The sequence below is a fragment of the Phycomyces blakesleeanus genome (genome assembly GCF_001638985.1).
Source record: "Phycomyces blakesleeanus NRRL 1555(-) unplaced genomic scaffold PHYBLscaffold_33, whole genome shotgun sequence".
Taxonomy (NCBI): domain Eukaryota; kingdom Fungi; phylum Mucoromycota; class Mucoromycetes; order Mucorales; family Phycomycetaceae; genus Phycomyces; species Phycomyces blakesleeanus.
The window spans coordinates 108,747-130,751 of NW_017265163.1; the positions used below are offsets into that span (position 1 = coordinate 108,747).

At 32.2% G+C, this 22,005-nt stretch overlaps 7 protein-coding genes across 7 annotated transcripts; 4 read left to right on the plus strand and 3 right to left on the minus strand.

The window, feature by feature from the left end:
• Positions 1–4,533: 4,533 nt before the first annotated feature.
• PHYBLDRAFT_70226 (Homeodomain-like DNA binding domain-containing transcription factor) lies at positions 4,534–4,998 on the plus strand (the record flags this gene model as incomplete). The annotated part of the gene is made up of 1 exon (XM_018442238.1): positions 4,534–4,998. One exon carries the CDS (start codon positions 4,534–4,536, stop codon positions 4,996–4,998), a length of 465 nt encoding a protein of 154 aa, XP_018284825.1.
• A 372-nt stretch (positions 4,999–5,370) lies between these two features.
• On the plus strand, positions 5,371–8,478 carry PHYBLDRAFT_174810 (hypothetical protein; the record flags this gene model as incomplete). Its single annotated transcript, XM_018437346.1, has 6 exons — positions 5,371–5,422; positions 5,559–5,675; positions 5,738–5,908; positions 5,981–6,304; positions 7,154–7,335; positions 7,429–8,478. 6 exons carry the CDS (start codon positions 5,371–5,373, stop codon positions 8,476–8,478), a joined length of 1,896 nt encoding a protein of 631 aa, XP_018284826.1.
• A 93-nt stretch (positions 8,479–8,571) lies between these two features.
• PHYBLDRAFT_152055 (hypothetical protein) lies at positions 8,572–10,367 on the minus strand (the record flags this gene model as incomplete). Its single annotated transcript, XM_018432830.1, has 6 exons — positions 8,572–8,742; positions 8,826–8,995; positions 9,487–9,553; positions 9,625–9,836; positions 9,894–9,930; positions 9,996–10,367. 6 exons carry the CDS (start codon positions 10,365–10,367, stop codon positions 8,572–8,574), a joined length of 1,029 nt encoding a protein of 342 aa, XP_018284827.1.
• A 1,614-nt stretch (positions 10,368–11,981) lies between these two features.
• Positions 11,982–12,572, plus strand: PHYBLDRAFT_70222 (hypothetical protein; the record flags this gene model as incomplete). Its single annotated transcript, XM_018442237.1, has 2 exons — positions 11,982–12,369; positions 12,391–12,572. 2 exons carry the CDS (start codon positions 11,982–11,984, stop codon positions 12,570–12,572), a joined length of 570 nt encoding a protein of 189 aa, XP_018284828.1.
• Positions 12,573–13,149: 577 nt separating this feature from the next.
• On the plus strand, positions 13,150–14,156 carry PHYBLDRAFT_174813 (hypothetical protein; the record flags this gene model as incomplete). The annotated part of the gene is made up of 5 exons (XM_018437347.1): positions 13,150–13,155; positions 13,289–13,383; positions 13,451–13,724; positions 13,780–14,036; positions 14,108–14,156. 5 exons carry the CDS (start codon positions 13,150–13,152, stop codon positions 14,154–14,156), a joined length of 681 nt encoding a protein of 226 aa, XP_018284829.1.
• A 630-nt stretch (positions 14,157–14,786) lies between these two features.
• On the minus strand, positions 14,787–15,794 carry PHYBLDRAFT_70220 (hypothetical protein; the record flags this gene model as incomplete). The annotated part of the gene is made up of 2 exons (XM_018442236.1): positions 14,787–15,036; positions 15,091–15,794. The coding sequence occupies 2 exons, from the start codon at positions 15,792–15,794 to the stop codon at positions 14,787–14,789; spliced, it is 954 nt and encodes a 317-aa protein (XP_018284830.1).
• A 1,143-nt stretch (positions 15,795–16,937) lies between these two features.
• Positions 16,938–17,698, minus strand: PHYBLDRAFT_174815 (hypothetical protein; the record flags this gene model as incomplete). The annotated part of the gene is made up of 4 exons (XM_018437348.1): positions 16,938–17,029; positions 17,109–17,273; positions 17,388–17,480; positions 17,548–17,698. 4 exons carry the CDS (start codon positions 17,696–17,698, stop codon positions 16,938–16,940), a joined length of 501 nt encoding a protein of 166 aa, XP_018284831.1.
• Between the last annotated feature and the right edge of the window lie 4,307 nt (positions 17,699–22,005).

A 22,005-nucleotide genomic window follows, 5' to 3' on the forward strand; every position in this document is an offset into this window, starting at 1 on the left:
CTTCAATACCAAACACAGCATCAGACTCAGAAAGAGGTAGGTCCCTGGTCAGAGTGGGTGTTTCTACTTCTTCATTGTCATTCAATTCTGCCAAAATATTAATATTAGGCCAAAATAGTAAGAAAACAAAAAAAAATAGTTTTCTTTACCAAAGATAGAATCCATAGTATCTTTATTGCTCTTGACCTCAAATGTCTTTTCGATTATCTCGTTCTCTATAGTTAAATAAATTTATTCTATTAATTTTTGCTATACTGAAATAAATAAAAATATAATTATATTGCATACGGATATTGTTCTACATAAGCTCTATAATTTTCTTGGCTTGTTCATAATGCTTTAATGTCTGGACAGATATAGTGTTATATCCTCTATATCGAGCTCTGCATACTGAGCAGTAGCATTTGTATTTGTTGTCTGCATTGTGGTTGGGAGCCATTTTTAAATATCTATATATATGTGTTTGACAATAAAGAAGAGGAATGTAAAGCAGTTTATTCTATGATTTATTTAGGTTTCGTGTATTTTCAAATGATACACAAGTTTCTCCAGTCAATTATATTGCATAAACTTGTTTTTGAATACTTTATTCACAAAAACTGACTGAGATAGAATTTTATACTATTCTTTCACACATAATTAGTTTAATTTCCCTGTGTGAAAGAGGATTATTTTTGTAGTAGCTAAACAGAACTATTTTTTATTATGGGCAGTCAATAAAGTTGTTTTATTATTATTATTATTACTTTCATTTAATAAAACATGTATTAAACTAAAGATTCAATTTAATTTAATTCAATTCGATACTGTATAATAAAAACCAAATTATTTTATTAAAGCTGCAAGGAAAAACAAGCAATTATATTAGAACTGAAAGCAATAGAACAAAAGAAAGAATGTAATAGTGAAAAGAAAGAATACTTGATTTCTTTTTAAAAATAGTAATATTGCCTGTTTTGGCTTTTTACATAGTAAAAAATGGTAACAGTGTCTGTTTTGATCTTATATAGAGTCATAACTGCCATTTTTTACTTAATATAAAACAGTAGTTATGTTATCAAAGTGGTAATATGCTACCATTTTCTTTGCCGTAGCAGTATGTTAACAAGGAAAAAGAAAAACTATTATGTAGGGAAAGAACAAGAAACAGAAACAATATTTTTCTGTACACAAAAAATTCTTCTCTTACTACAAATGGCATGGCACCACATCAAAAAACCGTCAATGTCAGACTCTCATAACTGAGACATCACATCACAGCAAACTGCCAGAAAAACCCACCAAGCAGACTAATCTTCCAGTGCTAGATACCATGACATGGCTAAATGCCAGACTTAGTTATCACACATGTGAAACAATGATACATGTGTTGCTTGTTTTTGTAGTAAATGTTGACAAGTAATAAGTTATCACTGTTTTCAAGGGTTTTTAATAAGTTTAAAAGTATGAAGAAATATTTTTTTACACAAGAGAGAAAAATACAAATTCAAAAGAGAATATAAAATTAAAGATAATGAAAGAAATAAAAGAAATAAGGGAAAAACAGTACTATTAATCAATCTCAATAGACTTTACTAAATATACTTAGATAATTAAACAAGTAAAATATCAATAGTATTAAATATTAAGAGAACTTGTTGTCAGAAAATAAGACAAAATAAAATTAATATTTATTAAATACAATTATTGCAATATTTATACAAATTTTAAATAGTTTTGCAATTGATCTATTAAATAATTAAATGAATAAAATATTGAAAAATGTAATAAAAAGTTGTGAAATTGAAAATCTACTAAGTATGATTTGTTCTTTAATATTGTTAAGTACAAATAAAATATTGAAAAATAATTATTAAGTCATAATCATGAAGATACTTATGCTTGTAAAAAAATGTTAATTTCAAGTTGATTCATTCAGTTAAATATAGCAAGAAAATAAGATAAGATGTATAATTGAGTGAAGTTATCTTTGATAGAACGATGAGATTTTTCATTGTACTTATTGATGTTTTACTCTACAAATAGAAAAATACATTTTTATCCAGCCTCAGCAGCCATTGGAAAATGAAAAATATAATAAAATATAATTTTCTAGAATTACTAAGGACTCTGCAAGATCACTTTACTGCTGAATATTTGAAATTTGTTTAACTTAGACCATTTACACAATATTTCAAGGCAACAATATGACACATGATGTGTCTGTTTGTTGTGAATAGTAGCAGTATCACTTGGCAAATAAATGTAATATAAATTACAAAATAAAAGAAGAAGAATACAAAAAGAATCAGAAAGATTTGTTAATTTAATAGCTAAGAATTGATGACAGACAGATAGAAAAAATAAGAAGAAGATAAAAATGGGAATTGTGACAATGCCACAATTTGGGAAAGATAGAAAAGAGAAAATTGAAAAACAAAATAAATCAAGATTTACAGACAACACTCTAAAGAACAAGAACACTGTATATAAACAAAGAATAATAATAATAATGAACAAAAGAAAATAAGATCAAGGATAAAATGATGATTTTATTAAATGAAAAAGTTGTTTCTTTTATAAAGAAAAATGTTTGCCTAAATAACTTTTTGAGAGAAAGAAAAGCCAAATAAAAGTTTTTACTATATGCAACTGGTTTTAATAGTAGAAATAAAATAGATAAATATAATAAAAATATAGTAATTAAATAAAAGTAAAGTAAAAATATAGTGGGATGGAATAGAAGTAAAGTAATAATATAATATCAATGTAGTGAAATAAAATAAAAAATATAGTAATATTATAATAATGAAGTCTAATAAAAATATAATAAAAAATATTGTAAAGAGATATCAACAACAAAAAAGTATATAAAATTAGGAGAAAGAAGTATAGTTTTTAGTGCATGACAAGTGTTTCTGAGATAACAATGTAGATAGATATTCTAATTTTTTAAGAGCAGGATATAAGCTGGGAAATTTGAGAATAAGGGATATCAGAAACAAGATTTCCCAAGAAACCTGGGGGACCACTCTTGTCTACCAAAGACATGTCATCTAGTTGACTCATCATTGACACCAAGGCCCAAGATTCTGGTACCACCCGTCACAGCTAACTACTGAAATAAATCACCAAAGAGACTCACTGTTCAGTACCTTTTACCAGAAGCTGGCCAACGCCACATTTTTCTACAATACACGTAAAAGATTGTTGTAGCCGGCAAGTTGGGACTGAAACAAAAGAGGAGGCTCAAACCAATTGTTCTAAAAAAAAGGAAAGAGCAAATGAATCTCTTTTTGTAATTAATTTACTTTGATCTTCACTTAGATTCTCACATAGTAGAAACAATAATTCAATTAATATTCTTACAGAAGAGATATCATATGAAATAAGATCTTATGACAAACAATTCAAATAATTAGTATAAATATCAATAGCAATTATTCATAATAAAATCATCTTTTATCTATTATATTATTTTATCTGTTTGATCATACTTCTTTAAATATACTTCTTTATTATTAAATATACTTCTTTGCCTGTTTTTATATTGTTTGGTCATTGTTTTATTACTTTTGCACAATCCAATAAGATTGTCGCATATGTTGTTTAATTGTATGTATCACTGCAAAAAACGTTCTATAATAATATGTAAAATATCTGTAATAGCAGACTTAAATATAATATAATAAGTCTATATGAATTCCATACATAATTGTAAAAAAACGGACTTCTGGATTTGTCAATGATAATATTTTATATACTATTAGATAATGACTTACATTTAAAATTTGCATTTATGTAGAATTGAAATGCCATAATTCATTGGTATTTTGGTTATATATTTATCCATAGTTACAAACCCTACTCAAATATACCTTTATATAGACCCGTTTTTTTTATATAATCACCTTTTAAAATGAAATAAACTCAGGTCCATGTTTATTAATAGTAAAAAACTTTGTTAAATAGGATTCAAATAGAATTCAAATAGAATTCAAATAGAATTTTTAGAAGATTAAGGCTCACAATCGCTTTCAAAAAGCTTGCTGACATCATTAAAAGATGATGCTTTAGGAATAGAATATCATAGAAAAAATGATTTTTATTTATTTTTGAATGGTTGGAAAAACAATTTAATTATTTAATGTTTGCTACTAATACTTCTTTACATATATATATTTAGATAGTAGCACTCATATACATGTTATAATTTTATTCATTGGATAAAATGAGAGATTTTGATAACATGATATATAGTATACTTTCTTACCTTATTGGTTTCATATACCCAATGCCTTTTTTCTGCTTTATACTTCTTTGACCAAAAATAATTTTGTCGCAGTTTTTTAGACTTTCTTAGTCTTTTTTTGTGAGAGCTATATGTTAAATATTTCAAATAAAAAAGAAATTATCATTAATATATATTGCTTCATAGATATAGTCGCGAAACAGAAAATTTGATTATTTTATATTTCTGCTGTTTATTATATAATACACCCTTACACTTCACTTTACTCAATCTGCTAAATTCAATAAAAGCTTTTTAATTTAATGTCTAGACAACAAAGCAGTAGACCTCACAAGCCATTTGAAAGGCTTTCAGAAGTTGAAAAGGGAATCTTAATTGGACTTCATAAAGATGACATGAAGATTTTTGACATTGCAAAGAAAAAGGGAATATCAAAAACTACTGTCACATATATCATAAAAAAATACAACGAAACTGGATCTGCTACTAATAAGAAGCCAACAGAAAGACCTTCTAAATTAACTGCTAGAGATAAAAGACATCTCTTCTTGGATTTCAAATGGGATTGCCATCAAAACTTGGTTGAGATGGCAGACTTGATTAAGAAAAAGGCTGAAAAAAAAGTCAGTAAAAAAACTATCAACCAAATGTTGCACAAGATGAATCTAGTCTACTGTGTAATCAAATCAAAGCCTCTTCTAACTAAAGAGTACATTGCCAAACGTCGTGCTTGGTATAGAAAAATAAAAGATTGGAAAAAACAGTAGAATACTGTCATTTGGACAGACAAAGCAACCTTTACCCTTTTCAAGAAAAATGATTATAGTTATGTATTGCAAGAACTACACTGCAAAAAAATGCCCGATTCCCATACGTGATAGGATGTAAAATTTGGTGGACAGAAAACCCAAATTTGTAGTGCAGGATTTTTTTTGTAGAATAAGCATTGCAATTTTTTTAAAACGATTCTATTGGTCATAGAGCACTGAGTAGCATAAAAAATACAATAATAAACTTAAATTGAATGAAATAAACTGTACCTGAATATATATTTATCTTCTTTACTGTTTAAAAAAATAATATTATTTTAATAATTATTAAGCAATGGCACCAACCCGTAAATCAAACAAAACAAAAGAATGCAAATGTTCTGTTTGCAAGACAAGATTTGGAGGATCAGATATAGTGTCTGTACAAACATTTAATTTTCATAAAAGAAGAGACGATGCTGGAATAAATATCTTTCATAATAGATGTAGAGAATTTTCTTTTATGTTTTAATTATATTTATATTTATATTTTCGATTTAATAACATATGTAATGTAGTGACTATTAAGAGATCATTCAAAACTACTGTAAGCTATGTTCCTGAAGTTATCAACAATGATAAACAAAACTCGGTAGCCATAGACAATGATTATGATATGGATTATGACTTTGATGGTAAAAATATATATTTTTATTTTTATTTTTATTTGCTCTAACTTCTTTTATGGTTCCAGTAGAAATGAACACCAGTATAGAAGCCGACATGGAGACACAAGAGCCTATTCGAGTCTTACCTCTCTCAGAATCCGATGCTGTCTTTGGTTATGAGAATGAAGAGTTTAACTCTGACCTTGATTCTGATGGTTGCGAAGACGATTCCAGTGAGAATGATATGCTTGATAGTGAAGGTTTGCATACTTTCATAATGGATATTGGGTTCTGCTGTATAAAATAATAGAAATTAATTTTTTTTAAAAAAGACAACTTTCCTGAATTCAACTCAGAATTGAGTTTCATCCATCATTTTATCATACAGGTCCTTGCACTTTTTGTATCCTTGTACATTGTCGATGAAGGCGCCATTCTTCTCATTGCCATCATGAACAAAATACTTGAGCTTTTCAGAGATCCATTCCGTCTCCCAGTTAGCATCCCTGGTCTCAAAAGCATGGCAGGATTCAATACCTTTACAGATGGTATAAAGAAATACGTTTCTTGTAGCAAATATCACAGCATATATGAGAACAATGAATCAAATCCCCGCTTCTGTATCTTTGATAAATTTGGGAATAACTCAATGTGCAGTAATAGTTTGTTCAAGTCAGGAAATCAGTCGTCTATTCCAAAAAGAACATATGTGTATCACTCTGTTCAGAATTCGATCAAAGCTCTCTTTTCTTGGCCTGATTTTGAAACCCAAATCGACTCGTGGAACCATAGCCCGAAAGCGGAGAATACTATGTTCGATGTGTACGATGGCTTGATGTGGAAGGATTTGAAAGACACCAATGGAATTCCCTTTGTTCATGGCAACCGCTCACTGATGTTGGCCTTAAACATTGACTGGTTCCAGCCATTCGACGGTGTGACATATTCGTGTGGTGCAATTTATCTGGCTGTAAACAATCTTCCTCAAAGTGTAAGATTCAAGAAAGAAAATGTCATTCTCGTTGGGTTAATGCCAGATCTGAAAGAAGCAAAAACATCCGAGATAAATTCATACCTCAGACCTCTGGTTGACAAATTAGAAAAGTTGTACAAGGGAGTCAGAGTCCAGACATATCAATGCCCAAATGGTACCACCATCCACACTGCTCTGTTTATGGTTGCCTGCGACATCCCTGCTGCCTGAAAAGTGTGTGGATTTATGTCCCATACCAGTACAAACGCATGCCACAAATGTAATCGCCAATTCTCCCAATTAGCTGGAACGAGCTCTGTCAATTGTTCTGGATTTGATTTCTCAAAGTGGCTCCTTCGCACTAATAATGATAATTGTAAGGAAGCTGAGGTCTGGAGGAATGCAACCACTGAAGTTGAGAGACATCGTCTTGAAGTTGAAAATGGTGTTTGCTGGTCTGAACTGCATCGTCTCCAGTACTTTGACGTTGTCTGCTGCACGATTGTTGATCCAATGCACAATCTCTTCTTAGGCACAGCCAATAGGATGATAGAGAAATGGGTTGCAGATGGTCTAATTGACAATAAAAAACTCGTTGCCATGCTGAAAATCGTTGAAAACATGACATTGCCACCTGATTACACCATGCTAAGATCAAAGATTTCAAAGGGATTTCCCTTTATGAAGGCAGATGAGTGTAAATTGTGGTGTCTGGTATACTCTCCAGTGGCTCTACAAGGCGTACTACCAAAGCAAAAGTTTGAGAATTAGATGTTTTTTATGAATCTCTGCCGTTTCCTTACCAAGCCAAATGTTTCCAAAGATGATGTACAGTCAGCACACATAGCACTTGAGAAGTTTGGTAAAGGTTGTGAAAGGCTGTATAGCAAGGATCTGTTATCTCCAAACATGCATCTCCATCTTCATCTTTGCGACACAATCAAGGACTTTGGGCCTGTTTATGAGTACTGGCTCTTTAGTTTCGAGCGATACAACAGCATCCTAAAGAATATCAATACTAACAGAAGGAGCGGCTTTGAAATGACATACATGAAAACATTTATTGAAGATACCCGTAAAGGCGATTTTGTTCGCAATTTCTTGAAGACATCTGGTCCATTCAATTTCTCCGGCATCTTCGATAAATTGGTAACTGGTTATAGTCCTGCTGATTCTACAACTAGCACCGCCTTGTACAATTGGTTCTCTCTACCAGACTTTCTTGATGCTGCCAAAAATCCGAACTTGTCAATTTGTGGTAACAAGCCTTTGCCGCCATCAGTGCTGCCCTTGCAAAAAAAAGCGTATGAGATGATGCCAAGACAGGAGTATGATTGTTTGGTAGGATATTACCAAGCTATTTACAATGATCCCACCATCTCCAGTTGCAAAGACATGATTCAAGATACAGCTTTCGTCAATGACTGGATTGAAACGCTCAAATCCGTCAACCTCCTTGGCCAGACATTCAAGGAAAGTAGAGGTACAAATGGAAGAGGATCATATATACAAGCAATGTTCATAGAAGGTCGAAACGGAGCAAAGTATACATATGTCAGAGAGATTCAGTACCTATTTGTTCATTCATTTAGTCCACTCGTTTCTACTCCACATCACAGAACACCCCAAAGTAGCCAACATATATTTGCTTATGTAAAATGGTACAAGGCTTCCAAGGAGACAAGTAGAAAAATTGCAGGCATAGAAATATGGGATGTCGCGTTTTCTTTGCCTGACTTTCAAAGCATCTTGCCAGTGCACCGAATTCTCCTTCCTGTTGCAATTGTTGACCATACAACATTACGAAATATCAGCAAAAAACTTATTGTTCCTTTGCCTAGAAAACTTTACTTTTAAAATATATAATTATCCCTTCTTTTCTTTCTAATAATATTATTCAATTTTTTTAATATGATAGTGAAAAACAAAAAGAGAGCAAATTGTTTGTTTTTATTGGTTTTGAATTGCCCAGACAGGAAGGATCGCGGTCAGGGGACCGGGGACAGGAGGGACCACAATGGTTTTTAGGTATCTGAGCATTCTTTGCTTTGATTGTGGTATTGCAATCTTCTTGTCATTCTCTGCTGCCAAGAAATCAATGAACTGAATAAGCCTATTCAGCTATGTATAATTAGTTAGTTTATTTCTGTACAGTCATCTTTTTATAGAAATATATTATAGTGTACACCTTTAAAAAAAATTACCTCAGCACTTCTCCAACTAGGATGAGCAACCTGCAAAACCTGCACACGGATTATAGGAGTGACGTCCTCATCTTCCAATTCACCATCAGACATCACACTCTTCTCGAGGAGATGCAAGTATGCAATCTCATCAGGGTTACCTGGCTTGTATCCCATCTCAGTGTCAATTGCTAGTGTGGTATTTCAGATACGAAACAATAGAAATACTTTGAGACTGTATATAAGTTGTCTTTATTCATAAATAAAAAGTGTCTCTTTTTATAAGAAAACACAATCTGCTCTTGTCATTACGTCTTAGTTTCTTAAGGCTTTCTTCCTTTACTATATTTGGTTATTAGAGTGTATTTACTGCTTAACTAGTGTCGGTGTTACAATTATGACATCAAGTCATAAATCGTACTTCTTTAGCTCTTAGCTATTCTTTTCTCTTTTATACTAGAGCTTTAGGACTTCCTACTAAATTAGCTCCATATCGATCTGACACAGTTTACCCGGCAGTATGATATAATTATCTTAACAATCTTTAAGATATTATCTACAGTACTAACTGTAATAATTATTGGGCTGATTACTTAATCATTTATATATATTTTATACTGACAAGATGATAGCTACTACGCTATCCCAATATGAATATGTTCTTATATGTGATAAATCCAACATCCGAGTGTCTGGATCACCACAGCTAGCCAATTGTTAATGTAGATATCAACACGACACAAGTGAATCTAGATATATTTTAAAATAATTAGAACAGAATGCAAAATATTTAATTTCTTTTTTTTGTTTGTAATTTTACCTCAATGCAACAGCTGTTGATACAATTATTGCGCCTTTTGGAAGATGCTTGCTCAGGGGTTGCGTTGACAGCACGAAAACATGTCTTGTAATTGTTTTTTATTTTCTGCACTATCATATCCTCCCAGAACCCAGCTGTGCGAGGCTGGGCAACGATATACTGTCGGAGGTAATTAATCACCTCAACATTGTCAGGATGGTCAATCCTCTCATCTGTGTTCCATTACCTGTGGCTTTCGTTTTCAGCAACAAGCTCAGGATCATCCGAACAGAAGTTTCTCACCCACATTCTTCCATTGATGAGATTCTATATGATTATTATTATTATTATTTAGGTAGTGTGTTAAAGCATGAAGTCAGAAAAAATCATACCAGAACAATTGCACGCATTTCGCCTTTGGTGTGTCTATTTGTAGACACATTGGCAGCAGTTACTCCTTGAGTTACAGAAGATGCAACAAGAGTTTGCTGGGCAATGGCTTGGTTGTGAGCATCGACCAGAAAACGAATTCTAGTGTTGGCTTCGACAGTACGATCGTACATCATGTTGATGGCTGCCATAATCTGCGTTAGGGACTCGACAGTTATTCCAGGAGCCTTTGCCCCACTTGGACCAGCTGCAAGTGGCAATACTCTTGGAGCAATCTCACGTTGCTCAATCCGGCCGGCAGCAACACAGCTAAGTGTTCCTCGGGCATTCTGTTTGCCTTTGCGTCCTGATTTTCTAGTGGCATTGGAAGGCATGCTACAGATATTTACATATTTTTTAAAAAATAAATAAATATAAATAAATAAAGCATATATAGAAGAATATTATGAAATATTATTTTAATTATACAAACATACATGGTAAAGCACAGTAATAGTATGTGAGGTTTCTAATAAAATGTGAGGGAGGATATAATAATCTGGCAAATAGAAGTAGTATTTATATGTCCTAATACTTCTTGGGTGTACAGCAGCAAAAGAAAAGAATATAGGGACACACATTTTAAATTATAATAGACCCTAATAAATTCTGAGAACAGAATGAGCTTATTCACTACTCTTACAATTTGTTTTTTTATTTTTCTTTTTTTTTATTTTCTTTTTTTTTGTTCTCTCTCTTTCTCTTATACTGTTTACTTTTGCTTCTTTTTCTACACTATGGTAATTACTTAATATTTTCTTTTTATTTTATTTTACATGATTATTAACACTAAAAAACTTCTATTGTCTTTATTCTGTAGGGCTTCCTGCACGAGTTAACATAACACACTGGCTTACAAAGATGAATAAGAAAGCAAACAACTTTTATTGCGTGATGCTAATCATCAGCTTATTAATCTTTATATGCAAAACGATGATGATGACAACCATAAAAAGCTAATGATGGAAATAAACATGGTAAGCTTTAATAGAATATTTTCTAATCACTTATATTAACGTTATACTTTCTTTATTATCATTTTGAATTTATTAGATTTTCTCTATCTCTCTTTTGCACGCACGCATTGAAAGGATGCCAAAGAATCACTTTTTCTGATAACCAAGACTTTATAATTATTATTCTCTCATACTAATCGTATTTTTTTTTCTTTCTATTAGGAATACTTTGAGTACACCAAAAATTATATAAATGCTATCTGTAGCAATATGATCCTCTATTTGCAAAGAATAAATCTGGTCTGTACACACATGTTTTGAAAATGACAAAATCGATTTTGGTCATCCCAAGATTCTGCCCCTTCCCTTAATATTCAAAGAGGTATTGCAGTATTCCCATTTATTTATCCCAAAAGGTAAGAGATATTATTAATGATCAAAGTAGAATTGCAGTACCCAAAATCAAGAACCCAAAACCAAGAATGCAAAACAAAGACCCAATGTCAAATGTCTGGATCAAATGCCCAGACCAAATGCCAACTATCCAAGGCCCATTATTAGAGAACCTATTTTGAGATTTTTTTAATAAAATAAAATAAAAACCCATTTGTAAACTATTTCCCGTGAACTATTTTTAAATAAAAGTATAAGTATATTTTTTGATCAATCGAATAATGAAATTCAAATTGTAAATGGGGTACCCGTCCAATAAGATTGATACTTGCCAGAAGATAGTTGAGCTATCATCAGAAGATTGTTGAAATATATACCTTCTTGAATGAGTCCGAAACAAGAATAAATAGGCAATACACAAAATAAATGTAACGTTTTACTAGAAAAAAAAACTCGGAATTCAATTAAGATTTCGGATATAATGAGATATAACAGAACTCTATGACCGTGCACAGACCCATTCTATCTATAGAATCTAGGTGTTTAATATTTAGTAGCTAGTTTTCCTATCATTCTGAGAATTGTTATATAATATTCAGAATGTATTTCAAAAATCACACAGAATTTTACATCCTATCACGTATGGGAATCAGGCATTTTTTTGTAGTGCTAGAAGAGAAATATCATACAGACTGCTTGACTCCAAAGGTTTCAGAAAATGAAGGTTCTGTATCTCTTTGGGAATGTATTTGGTCTGAAGGAGTTGAACAACTGGTTACGCTTAAGAGTAACATAAATGCCCTATTATACAATGAAGTTCTGGAGAAGGAATTCATGCCCTTATATCAAAGTCTTCCTAATGTAGAAAAGGGAGACTACATTTATCAAGAATATAATATGTGTTATCATAAGACTAACTTAGCAGAAAGATTCAAGAAAGAACTTGGATTGAAAATTTTGGAGTGGCCTTCTAACAGTTCAGACTTAGGTCCAATTGAAAATATCTGAGATCTTCTTGATAACAAAATCCGCGCAAGACGACCTCAGCCTATCACATTGCGACAATTGGAAAATGTTTTGCAAGAAATGTGGAAAGCAATTAGCATAGAGACTTGTATGACGTTTTGCCTTAATATGCAAAATCGTCTATTCAAACTTAAGATGCATAAATTTAGACCAATCTCTTGTTAAAGCCTTTTCAATTTATCTATCACATCTTATACAGTTATCTGTGAGAGTACCAGAGATTTATAGAACTTTACTATCTTTTATTATAAATTTAAAGCTACAATATAAGTTGAAGAGTCTTGGTGAAGGTTAAAAATGACCAAATATTCTGTCAGAAGTCTGTATGTAAAAAGTTTAAAGAATATTACCATAGTATTTTGAATACTCGTTGATAGTGCTTGCTTTCTTGAAAAACCTATAGAGTAAGCAGTATGAGAAGAGTATAAAACACACATTGAGTAATAAAAGTGTGGGTGTGAGCAGTAAACTTACCAAATTATTAAGGCAGCCAATAAAAAAGAATGTGAAAGAGAAGAAAGTGAAAGAAAAGAAAAAAGATGCAGTTATTCTATTAAATACAAATTTAAAAACAAACAAAAATTGAGGCAAGTGTTTTCTGATAAAAATCAAATATAAAATCACACTTCTTTATAGTCTTTAGTATTTAATAATAATAAATAAATTAATATTGTATATTTTTATATCGAATAATTATTGGTATTAACTCATATGCACTTATAATAAAAATAATGTTATTATAATGATAGTAAGTATGTTTATATTTACCAAGTCTATAGTGAACATCAAAGTTTACTGTGTTCCCTAAGAAAATGTAAAACATCGAGTTTAAATAACAATTGTATATAAAAAATTAATAAATTGTATTTCTAAAATAATAGACTTTATTGCTTACTATGCCAAGATCAAAGACCAACTGCTCAAACAAATCCAACAACTCCACCAGCACCAATGGCTACAAATCTGCTGAGAAAATGTAGTTATATAGCTTTTATCATTATTATATTAACACTTATTACATTTTTTTTAAAATATTATATTAGTTTGCCAAGTAATGCAGAAGAACTTTTGGATCTTATGCAGCAAAGAATCAGAGTTCCAAGCAGTGCTCCAATAGCTGCACCACCCAAAAGAGCACGCACAAACAATGAAGATAATTCATCTGAGAGCTTTCATAAAATTGAAGATTTGTATCAAAAAATTGTTCAGATGAGTACCTTTCTTTTGAGTAGTGATCAAAATATAGCTTCAAGCGCAGTTGCTACGACTGCAAATGAAGCCGTGAAAAATATCCTTGCTATTGAACGTATTCCTACTGTGGATATAAGTATTTAGTGTTTTTTTAAAGAAATATCTAATATATAAATCATAGCAATTGATGCGGGACTACATGTTTAATGATAGCTTGTACAGTCAGTACAATAGATCAGAAACATGTTGCTCTGATAGAAACAGGCAAATAATTCAGTCTGTAATAACCTACCTTAGCAACCAAAGCAAAGCAAAGAATCTACTACCTTCCACTTTGCACAAAAAAGTTGTGGTCCATATTGCCAACAAGAAGTCAAAGGAGAATAAGTCCAAAGAACAGAAGACCATTGACAACAAATCTTCGTGGTACCGTCAAAGGTGCATAGAGATAATATATCATCTTTTATAAATGTAACTATATTAATAAAAAAAAACAAATAAATATATAGACTAGCAAAAGATGGCTCTTCGCTTTTGCCTAAAAAAAATACTTTGTGAAGACGTTTGGAGAAGGTGGTGACATTCTTCTTCAGGCTGATTATATGTCAGATCTGGACTCGAACAATAATAATAATTCTGGTTCATCAAGTTGTTTTTGGCGATTTTGGTCAACATGGAGAAGCAATGAGATACTATATAAAGAGATAAAATAGTATAATTGTTCAGTAATATATATATTCTTGATTTTATAGGCTGACAAGTTTGTTAATGAACTTGATACACATTATGAGTCACTCCCAAAAAAAAGGAATGTCAAGGCTTTTTCTACAAGCTCAAAGAAAGAAGAGCAAAAGTGCTTGAAAAGAAAAAAATGAATATACTGCCATCCTGGTCAAAAATCGAATAAACTTTCTTTTTTTTAAAGAAAAACTAATTCAAAAAAATCTTTATAGAATCAAAGGTTGTGTTTATTTAGTTATATTATGCATCTATTTTCTGAAGAAAAGGGATTACTAAACGTTTAAAGTCACTGATTATATTAAGTCTATATCTAGCAACTGCTATTGGTGAGTATAGACGATGTACTGGAAGAATGCAATCATATTTCAGAGTGGTTAAAGGCTCATTCCATAACTCAATCTTTTCTGTCATCAATGGTTGGTGACTTCCTGAAGTATAGCTTGTATACTACTCTACAAAAGCAAATGTATGAACAACATCTTTGCTATTGATGTTCAAGATATGTTGAAAGAGGTAGAGAATGCGGCCAGGGAATGCTGAAATATCTTTGCCTTTGTGTTCAAGAAAAAAGGCTTGGAAATAGGAACCAGAGGAATATTCTTGTCCAAGAAGTGATATGCGCTTGATTTTTTCAATTTGGTTGTTCATAAAGATTTGGCTTGAATGGTGGTCGGAGTAATGAGCAAAAACATTGTGACTGTTATACATGTGGCAGTAAAATTCCAGTAAACAATTCTAATGTTCCTTGCACATTATAATCATCTTCTCAAGCTTTATTGGAAATGTTGCTGGTGGTAAAGGCTCCCATCCTGAGAATAACTTGCAAGGGTTTGAAGAAAACTCAACAAACTGAGGTAAATTGAAAGCACTGCTATCAGATTGCAAAGGCAAATGAGGTTGACTGTTGGAAATGTTATGTAAGAAAGTAATAATAAATTCGTCAAGACTGGTTGAAAAGGCTCTGATATAGCTGCCAATGTATGCTTTTTCAAGAAATTGCTTCATCATTGTTGACTCAAATCCACCCTTCTGATTTGTCTCAAAGTTTTTTAGCAGACCATTATAATGCTCAAAACTAAACAGCCAAAACGCATAAACAGGGTCGAAATCATTGATATACTCACTAAGATGAAGATGCAAGTGCATGTTTGGAGTAACCACTGGTTTTTTATATAAAGTCTGACATTTGGTGCAAAATTCTTGAAGTTGCTTGTGAGCTTCTGTGGTTTCTTCAACAGTTATGGACGGCCTAGTTAGCAGACAACATGCTTTTACAAAAAGCATCCAATTGGCAAGGTGGATGGCAGGAATTACGTGCTTCAAAACAAATGGGGAATATATTATGTACCACGACTTCCACTCATCAACCTTCATAAATGAGAACCCATCACAAATTTTCTTTGTAATATGAGCATACCCAGAAGGTATAACAACTCCGTTGGCACATTCTTGCATGGTCAAAAATTCTTGTCACTGATCAGCTTGGAATCACGTCAAATGTTGATCATCCACTTTGAAGTTCCAAGATAGAGATTACATATTGGATCAATAATGGTACACCGAACTGGATCAAAGTATGATAATAAATGAAGCTGAGACCACTGAGTTCCATTCTCTTTCTCCAAAATTGTTCTTACATTGCTGTTTTGTGCTGTTTTTTATCTGAGAGCATCTCTGAGATTTGTTGCCTTTGTATGCTTTATCCACGTCTTGTAATCGAATCCAGAATAATTGAGCTTAGTGGTTTTTTTGAAAGTTTTAAATTGGCATTGATATTGGTGACAGGTGCATGTGCTCATATGACCAGTAAATCCAGACGTTTTTCTGGCAGCAGAAATATGGCAAGCAACACACATCAAGGCAGCACAAACAGTTATCTGGGTATTTATATAGTCTGTCATTGATACACTGGAAAACAGGTCTATCAATTCGGCAACAAGGGGCTCCAAGTAGTGGTTCATGCTATCTGTGCTTCCTTCTTTTGGTTCTGGCATCATGCCAACAAGAATGATGTTTTCTGGTTTGAGATGTTCACTTTGCGGGAGATTATTGATGGACAAGTAAATCGCACCACTCGAGTGGGTTTGGCCATCAAAAGGTTGAAACCAATCAATATTTAATGTTAGCATCAGAGATTGGAAATCATCAACAAATGTTGTGCCATTGCTGTCTTGTAGCTCATTCCACATCACACCGTCATAAATATCAAGTTTTGTATTTCCCATTGTTGGGTGGTTTCTCCAAAGATTAATTCTTTGCTCAAAATCTGGCTTGGAAAAATGTTGCTGTAATGTGTGCTTAAGTGAGTTGTATGGATACATCATTACTGGAGAAGAATGGCTGGCAGCTGAGAATTTGTATAGTGCACTGTTACAGGTATTTGATTCAGGAAAAATTTTAAAATTGCAATTCTTTATGGTTGTGCCTGGAGGATATATTGAATGGCATTTTGAACATGCCACGTACACTGTCATTCCTTTTGTTGCTTCGTCAAAACCAGTAATATGTCTTAGGCTGTCGATTGTCAAAGGGAGAGAACCAGCCAGGTTGCAAATGGAGAGAAGATTGTTGCAGAACTCAATAAGAATATATCTACCATTATCTACCAAAAAGATCAGTTGAAATATGACTATGAAAATAACCACAAAAACGAATATAGATGGGCATGCTATTTACTGAAAACTCATGAACTATAAAGACAAATGATAAGTTAGATTCACAATCCAGCTTTGCAACAAAAAGAAATATTAATATCATAATATTTCATACCTCTAGAAGTTACAGAACTCTTAGTGTCAACATCCAAAGTCTCGCTTTGTTTGAAATCAAAACTTGCATTTCCTTCTTCAATTTCATCACTATCAATTATAAGTGATTCAAGGTTGATGTCTTCAGAAAAAAATATCGACTCTTTTTGATGTGCCAATATGAAAGCTGATAGTGTATATTTATTATTAATGAGTTAGAATAATACATTAGCATCATATATAAGAATAAAAAGTAATAGATTTTAATAAACTTTTTTTAAAAATTATATTATTTTATTACCTTCTTCATTATCATTATCATCAGAATTTACATTGTCTGCATTATCATTATCAAAGATAAAGTCTTCTATATCAATATCTTCATTTTGTATGTCTATATAATATATTTATTAATATCAAATCTATATACGTAATCTTAGTTTTATTGGTTTTTTATTTACCTGTTGTGTTGGCTGCAGAAACTAGCAGACCATGTTCTTTATTATGTCGTCTTGCATTTTGTTTTCTTTGGCACTTTCCAGAAGGGCTGAATGCTATGCATTCAAGACATTGACAAAAAACGTAATCGTTTTTAATTCGATTGTTAGACATAGTGAATATATGAAATAATAAAAAGATATAGATTTTGAAACGCTTTTACCAAGATCTTTATATAGTGAAAAATAACTTATAAATAAATACAATACTGCTTCATGTCATGCTTATACTTTGTCAAGTATTTCTTCAATATACCTACTGCGCACTTTGTTATAACTGTCTTCACACTTTACTAAGTCATTATTCAAGACATTGACTGTGCACTTCATTAAAGTCACACTCTTTTTGATTTCTCTTTTTTTTTAAAAAAACTATATTTGGAAGGATAAGGATTGTCCAGTAAGGCAAAAATTCTGAAAAAGAAATATTCACATCTCACATGTAAATTAAAAAAATTACTCTTTTTGCTTTTTTACATTGAGGGAAAGAATCATGCAAAAATACTACTGTAGCAAATATGAAATTATACAATCTCTTGGCACACACTCAAAACAATATCACTTCAAATCTTTTATATAAAGAATTGCTCTTCCATTTACGTTTATTATATAAAAATAATAAGAAAAAATATAGTTTATTTTATTTTATCTAAAAAAGATGTATTATATAAAAAATATTTACTTTTCTTTAAGTATATAATACTTTTAATATAAATATTTTTGAGTATAATTTACAAAAATATTAAAGACATATAAAATGTAGAGGGGAAAGTGATACTGCTGTAATTTTACAGCTAAAAAAACATATTAGAAATTACAGCCAAAAATAAAATATAATTTTTATTTTTTATTTTTTTGAAAATTTAATAATACTAATAAAACTATATTAAAGTTTCATATTGGCTGTTGTGTTTGCAGACTCTGGAATATAAACTAACTGACTTAGAAATATGCGACTCAAGTCAAAGTAGTAATCTGAAACAACACCAACAACAAGTAGCTGTTATCCAAGAGCCAATACACTTCCTTAAACCATTGCAAACAATATAACATAAAAATATTTTCTCAAAAGACAGTAACAACAGAAACAAATATCAAGGAGCAAAAGATAATTTTTTTCTAAGTGAAAAAGATATAAAAGAGATAGAAAACATCAAGCTAGAAACAGCATCTTTTAACAGATACAAGAATTTCTCAATAAACCACCATACAAAAGTCTCACTTTATTCATCATTTCCATATCATCTCATATCTCTTCAATCTCAAGTTTATTATAATCAAACCAAAATATTTCATTGGCAGTCTTTTGCGGTGTATGAGATATATAAGAAAAGATGAGTGTATGTAAGAAGAGGGATTGAAAAAAGAAATTAAAGAATGGGGTTTGATGTGGTGATCCAGACATTTGGTTGTTAGATTTATTATATCTTAGAACATATTTCTATTATTATAGTAAATTAATAAGACCAATAATTATTTATTTGTTCTTGGAAAGATAGCTGATTTACTATAATAATAGGAATATGTTCTTAGATATAATAAATCCAACAACCAAGTGTCTGGATCACTACATTATCCTCATTCAGGTATTAATTAAATATCATTCAAGTACTCTATACATTTTTTATATATATACAAGTACTGTGGTGCTCAAATAACTCTTTATTTAGACCTTACTGTGTTTCTTCTTTTGAAAAGCTGTCTTTGCATAGTTCTTTCTTTTTACTGTTGATTTTATTTTATAAAACTTCACATTTGATATTGGATAAATTGCGGGTAAAAAAAAGTCTCTTTGTTACCAAATAAACTAGTTAAAGAAATTGAAAGAGAAACTAATACCAAGATAAGAGTATGAATAATTTGAATGATTAGAGAAATAGTTAAACTAAATGAAGAAAAGTAAATAATAATATCTCTAAAGAGTTAACTATAGAAGGGAAAATGTTTACTGGAGTAAAAAATTCAACTAAAGAGAAGTTTACTATAGTAAATTTATTAAGAGATAAATGAAAGAGAAAATTGAGACAAAATAATAAAATAAAAGGGGATAGTCAATCTTCTATTAAGACTTGACAGAAAAATAAATAAAATGGAAAAAAATTCATAAAAAGATATCAGAAATAATAGACAGTGTCTTGAAAAAAACTTTGTATCAGAAATATTTGACACTTGTTATTGATTGATTTTAGACAGTTATTTATACTACTTTATAGATAAAATATATGGCAAAAAAGGCTAGACACTACAGGAAAAAATGGCGGTTTTTTGCTTTTGTGACTATGTTTTCGGCCTATAATAATTAAAAAATCACTAAAAATCCAATTTGAAACTAGAAAATCTCTGTTTTTTGAAAAGGTTGACAAAAAGCAAATTGACCACCTAAAATTAAATCTCCTGATAGACAAAAGTAAGCTTTAACTACAGACTTTACATTTTTAGTAAATGTAGATTGCATTTGATGACTATTAAAAGTCAGAAGAAAAAGAGAAGAAAATATCTAAACTTTCTGCTGAGAAAATAAAATATGTTAAGACAATTTGAAAAAAAAAATGTATTACAAAAAAAAACAAATTATAGGTCTGCAAGAGAACTAAGTGACAATTTTGGGCCGCAGTTAAGCTCTGACCACACTATGTATGTTGTTGTTGTTGTTGTTGTTGTTGTTGTTGTATTTATAGTCACATCCGACTTCACCAAACCAACCAATTCTTTGACATCTGCCAGGTGGACTACCTTTGGCTTCATTTGCCTATTGTTAACAACTGGTATACCATTTACCAAACGGACTGCCGCAATCTCTACAAGAGCAAGCGGCCATCTCTTGTTGTTGAGCTTGTGCTCAAAGAAGACAACAACTTTTCTGAAGAAATCCTTGTAAACCGGGGAGTATGCAGAATTTATGTTGCGGTTTTCATCAACCTGAATCTGTAATCTGATGTTATGTGCCTCCCTTACACAATTTTGGTCGAGTGCAGAGTCAATCACACAACTATTGACAAATGCCTTGCGGCTAGTTTGTATAGCTGCTTCAATCATACTACAATCTTCCCCCTTTGATTCGTAGAAGTCTTCAAGAAGTTTCGAAAGACAAGAAATGCCTTCAAAACTATCTTGGATCGTTCTATTCCTCAAAGGCCCCCAGAACTCAATATCAGACCCAGCACCAACACGCTCACCCTCATCTGTCAACGGCCAACCAGCAGTGGAATCTTCATATTGTAAGTGTTATGCTGTTCTTGCTTTTGTAATCATGACAGTGGCTCCAGCCTCTGCTTGTTGTATTTGTGCTAAGCCAAGCATTATATTGCCAGCATTAACATTTATAGCAGAATTACTCTTGATAGCCCTTGAGTATTCACCAATTGCCCATTCCACGGATCTGGCGCTATATGCACGAGGTGGGCCATATGCGTCAATCATGAGAGGATAGTGCTGAAGAAGATGCTGGTTTATAGTGAAAATATTGATTTTGATTTTTCCACTTGTAAGCAGCGATTCCAGGTACATGTTCCATATTTCAAGTTTACTGAAGAAAAATAGTTAGAATAAATAATAGAATAACACATAGCTTTTACTAAAATATACCTTTTGATAGAGGTTTGTTCCTCTGCTGATAACTCCCAGCTCATGAGTAGGTTACATGCTTGAACCAAGCCAAGTAACGCGTTCCGGGCAGTTGCATCTCCAATACGCTCTGCCATCAGCATTGGGACGACGAACAGAAGAAAGTCTGCCCAATCGACGGCCTTGAACGACCCGGGGTTCTTGTATACATCCCTCCAATCGCCATGGAAGGATGTAGGGATGGTATTTCTTGTTTTGTACATTGCTGTACCGATCTCCTTCCGAACACCAGAAGAAAGAGCAAAACAATGGTCTGTTCCGTAGGTACCAGAAACCAAACCCCAGACCTGCTTGCTTATTCCATGGCAAAGTCCATGCATCTCATTGAGGGCAAAAAACAATGGTCCAGAGAATACCTTCAATGTTGCCATGGGGGATTGTCCGTTTAACCCTTTGCAGCTGGATGCACTGGCCTGGGAAAAATTCTGGAAACTTTCCAGCGTATGGATATTGGTGCTGGGCAAAGTTCTGAAGTATTGTCCGTGCTTGGGACATTGGCCGACAACATGACAGATACGGCAACCATCTTTGCTCATATGTCCAGAATGACATGCCAACTTTGCTAAGGTGGGAATGTCACCAGTGACCATTAAGACATGTACCTTGGCACAAATGGTCTCGTTTGGTGTCTTGACAACCATCTCTTCACTCTCCAACACCAGGAGCTCTTTCATCGTTGGTTCCATGAACGACCAGAAATTGGCAGGTGCACCTGGACCTGGGATCATTGCGATCTGGAGTATTCTGCTTCTCTCATACCAGACCATGGGATTCAGGTTAAGAATGGTGGCATGGAGG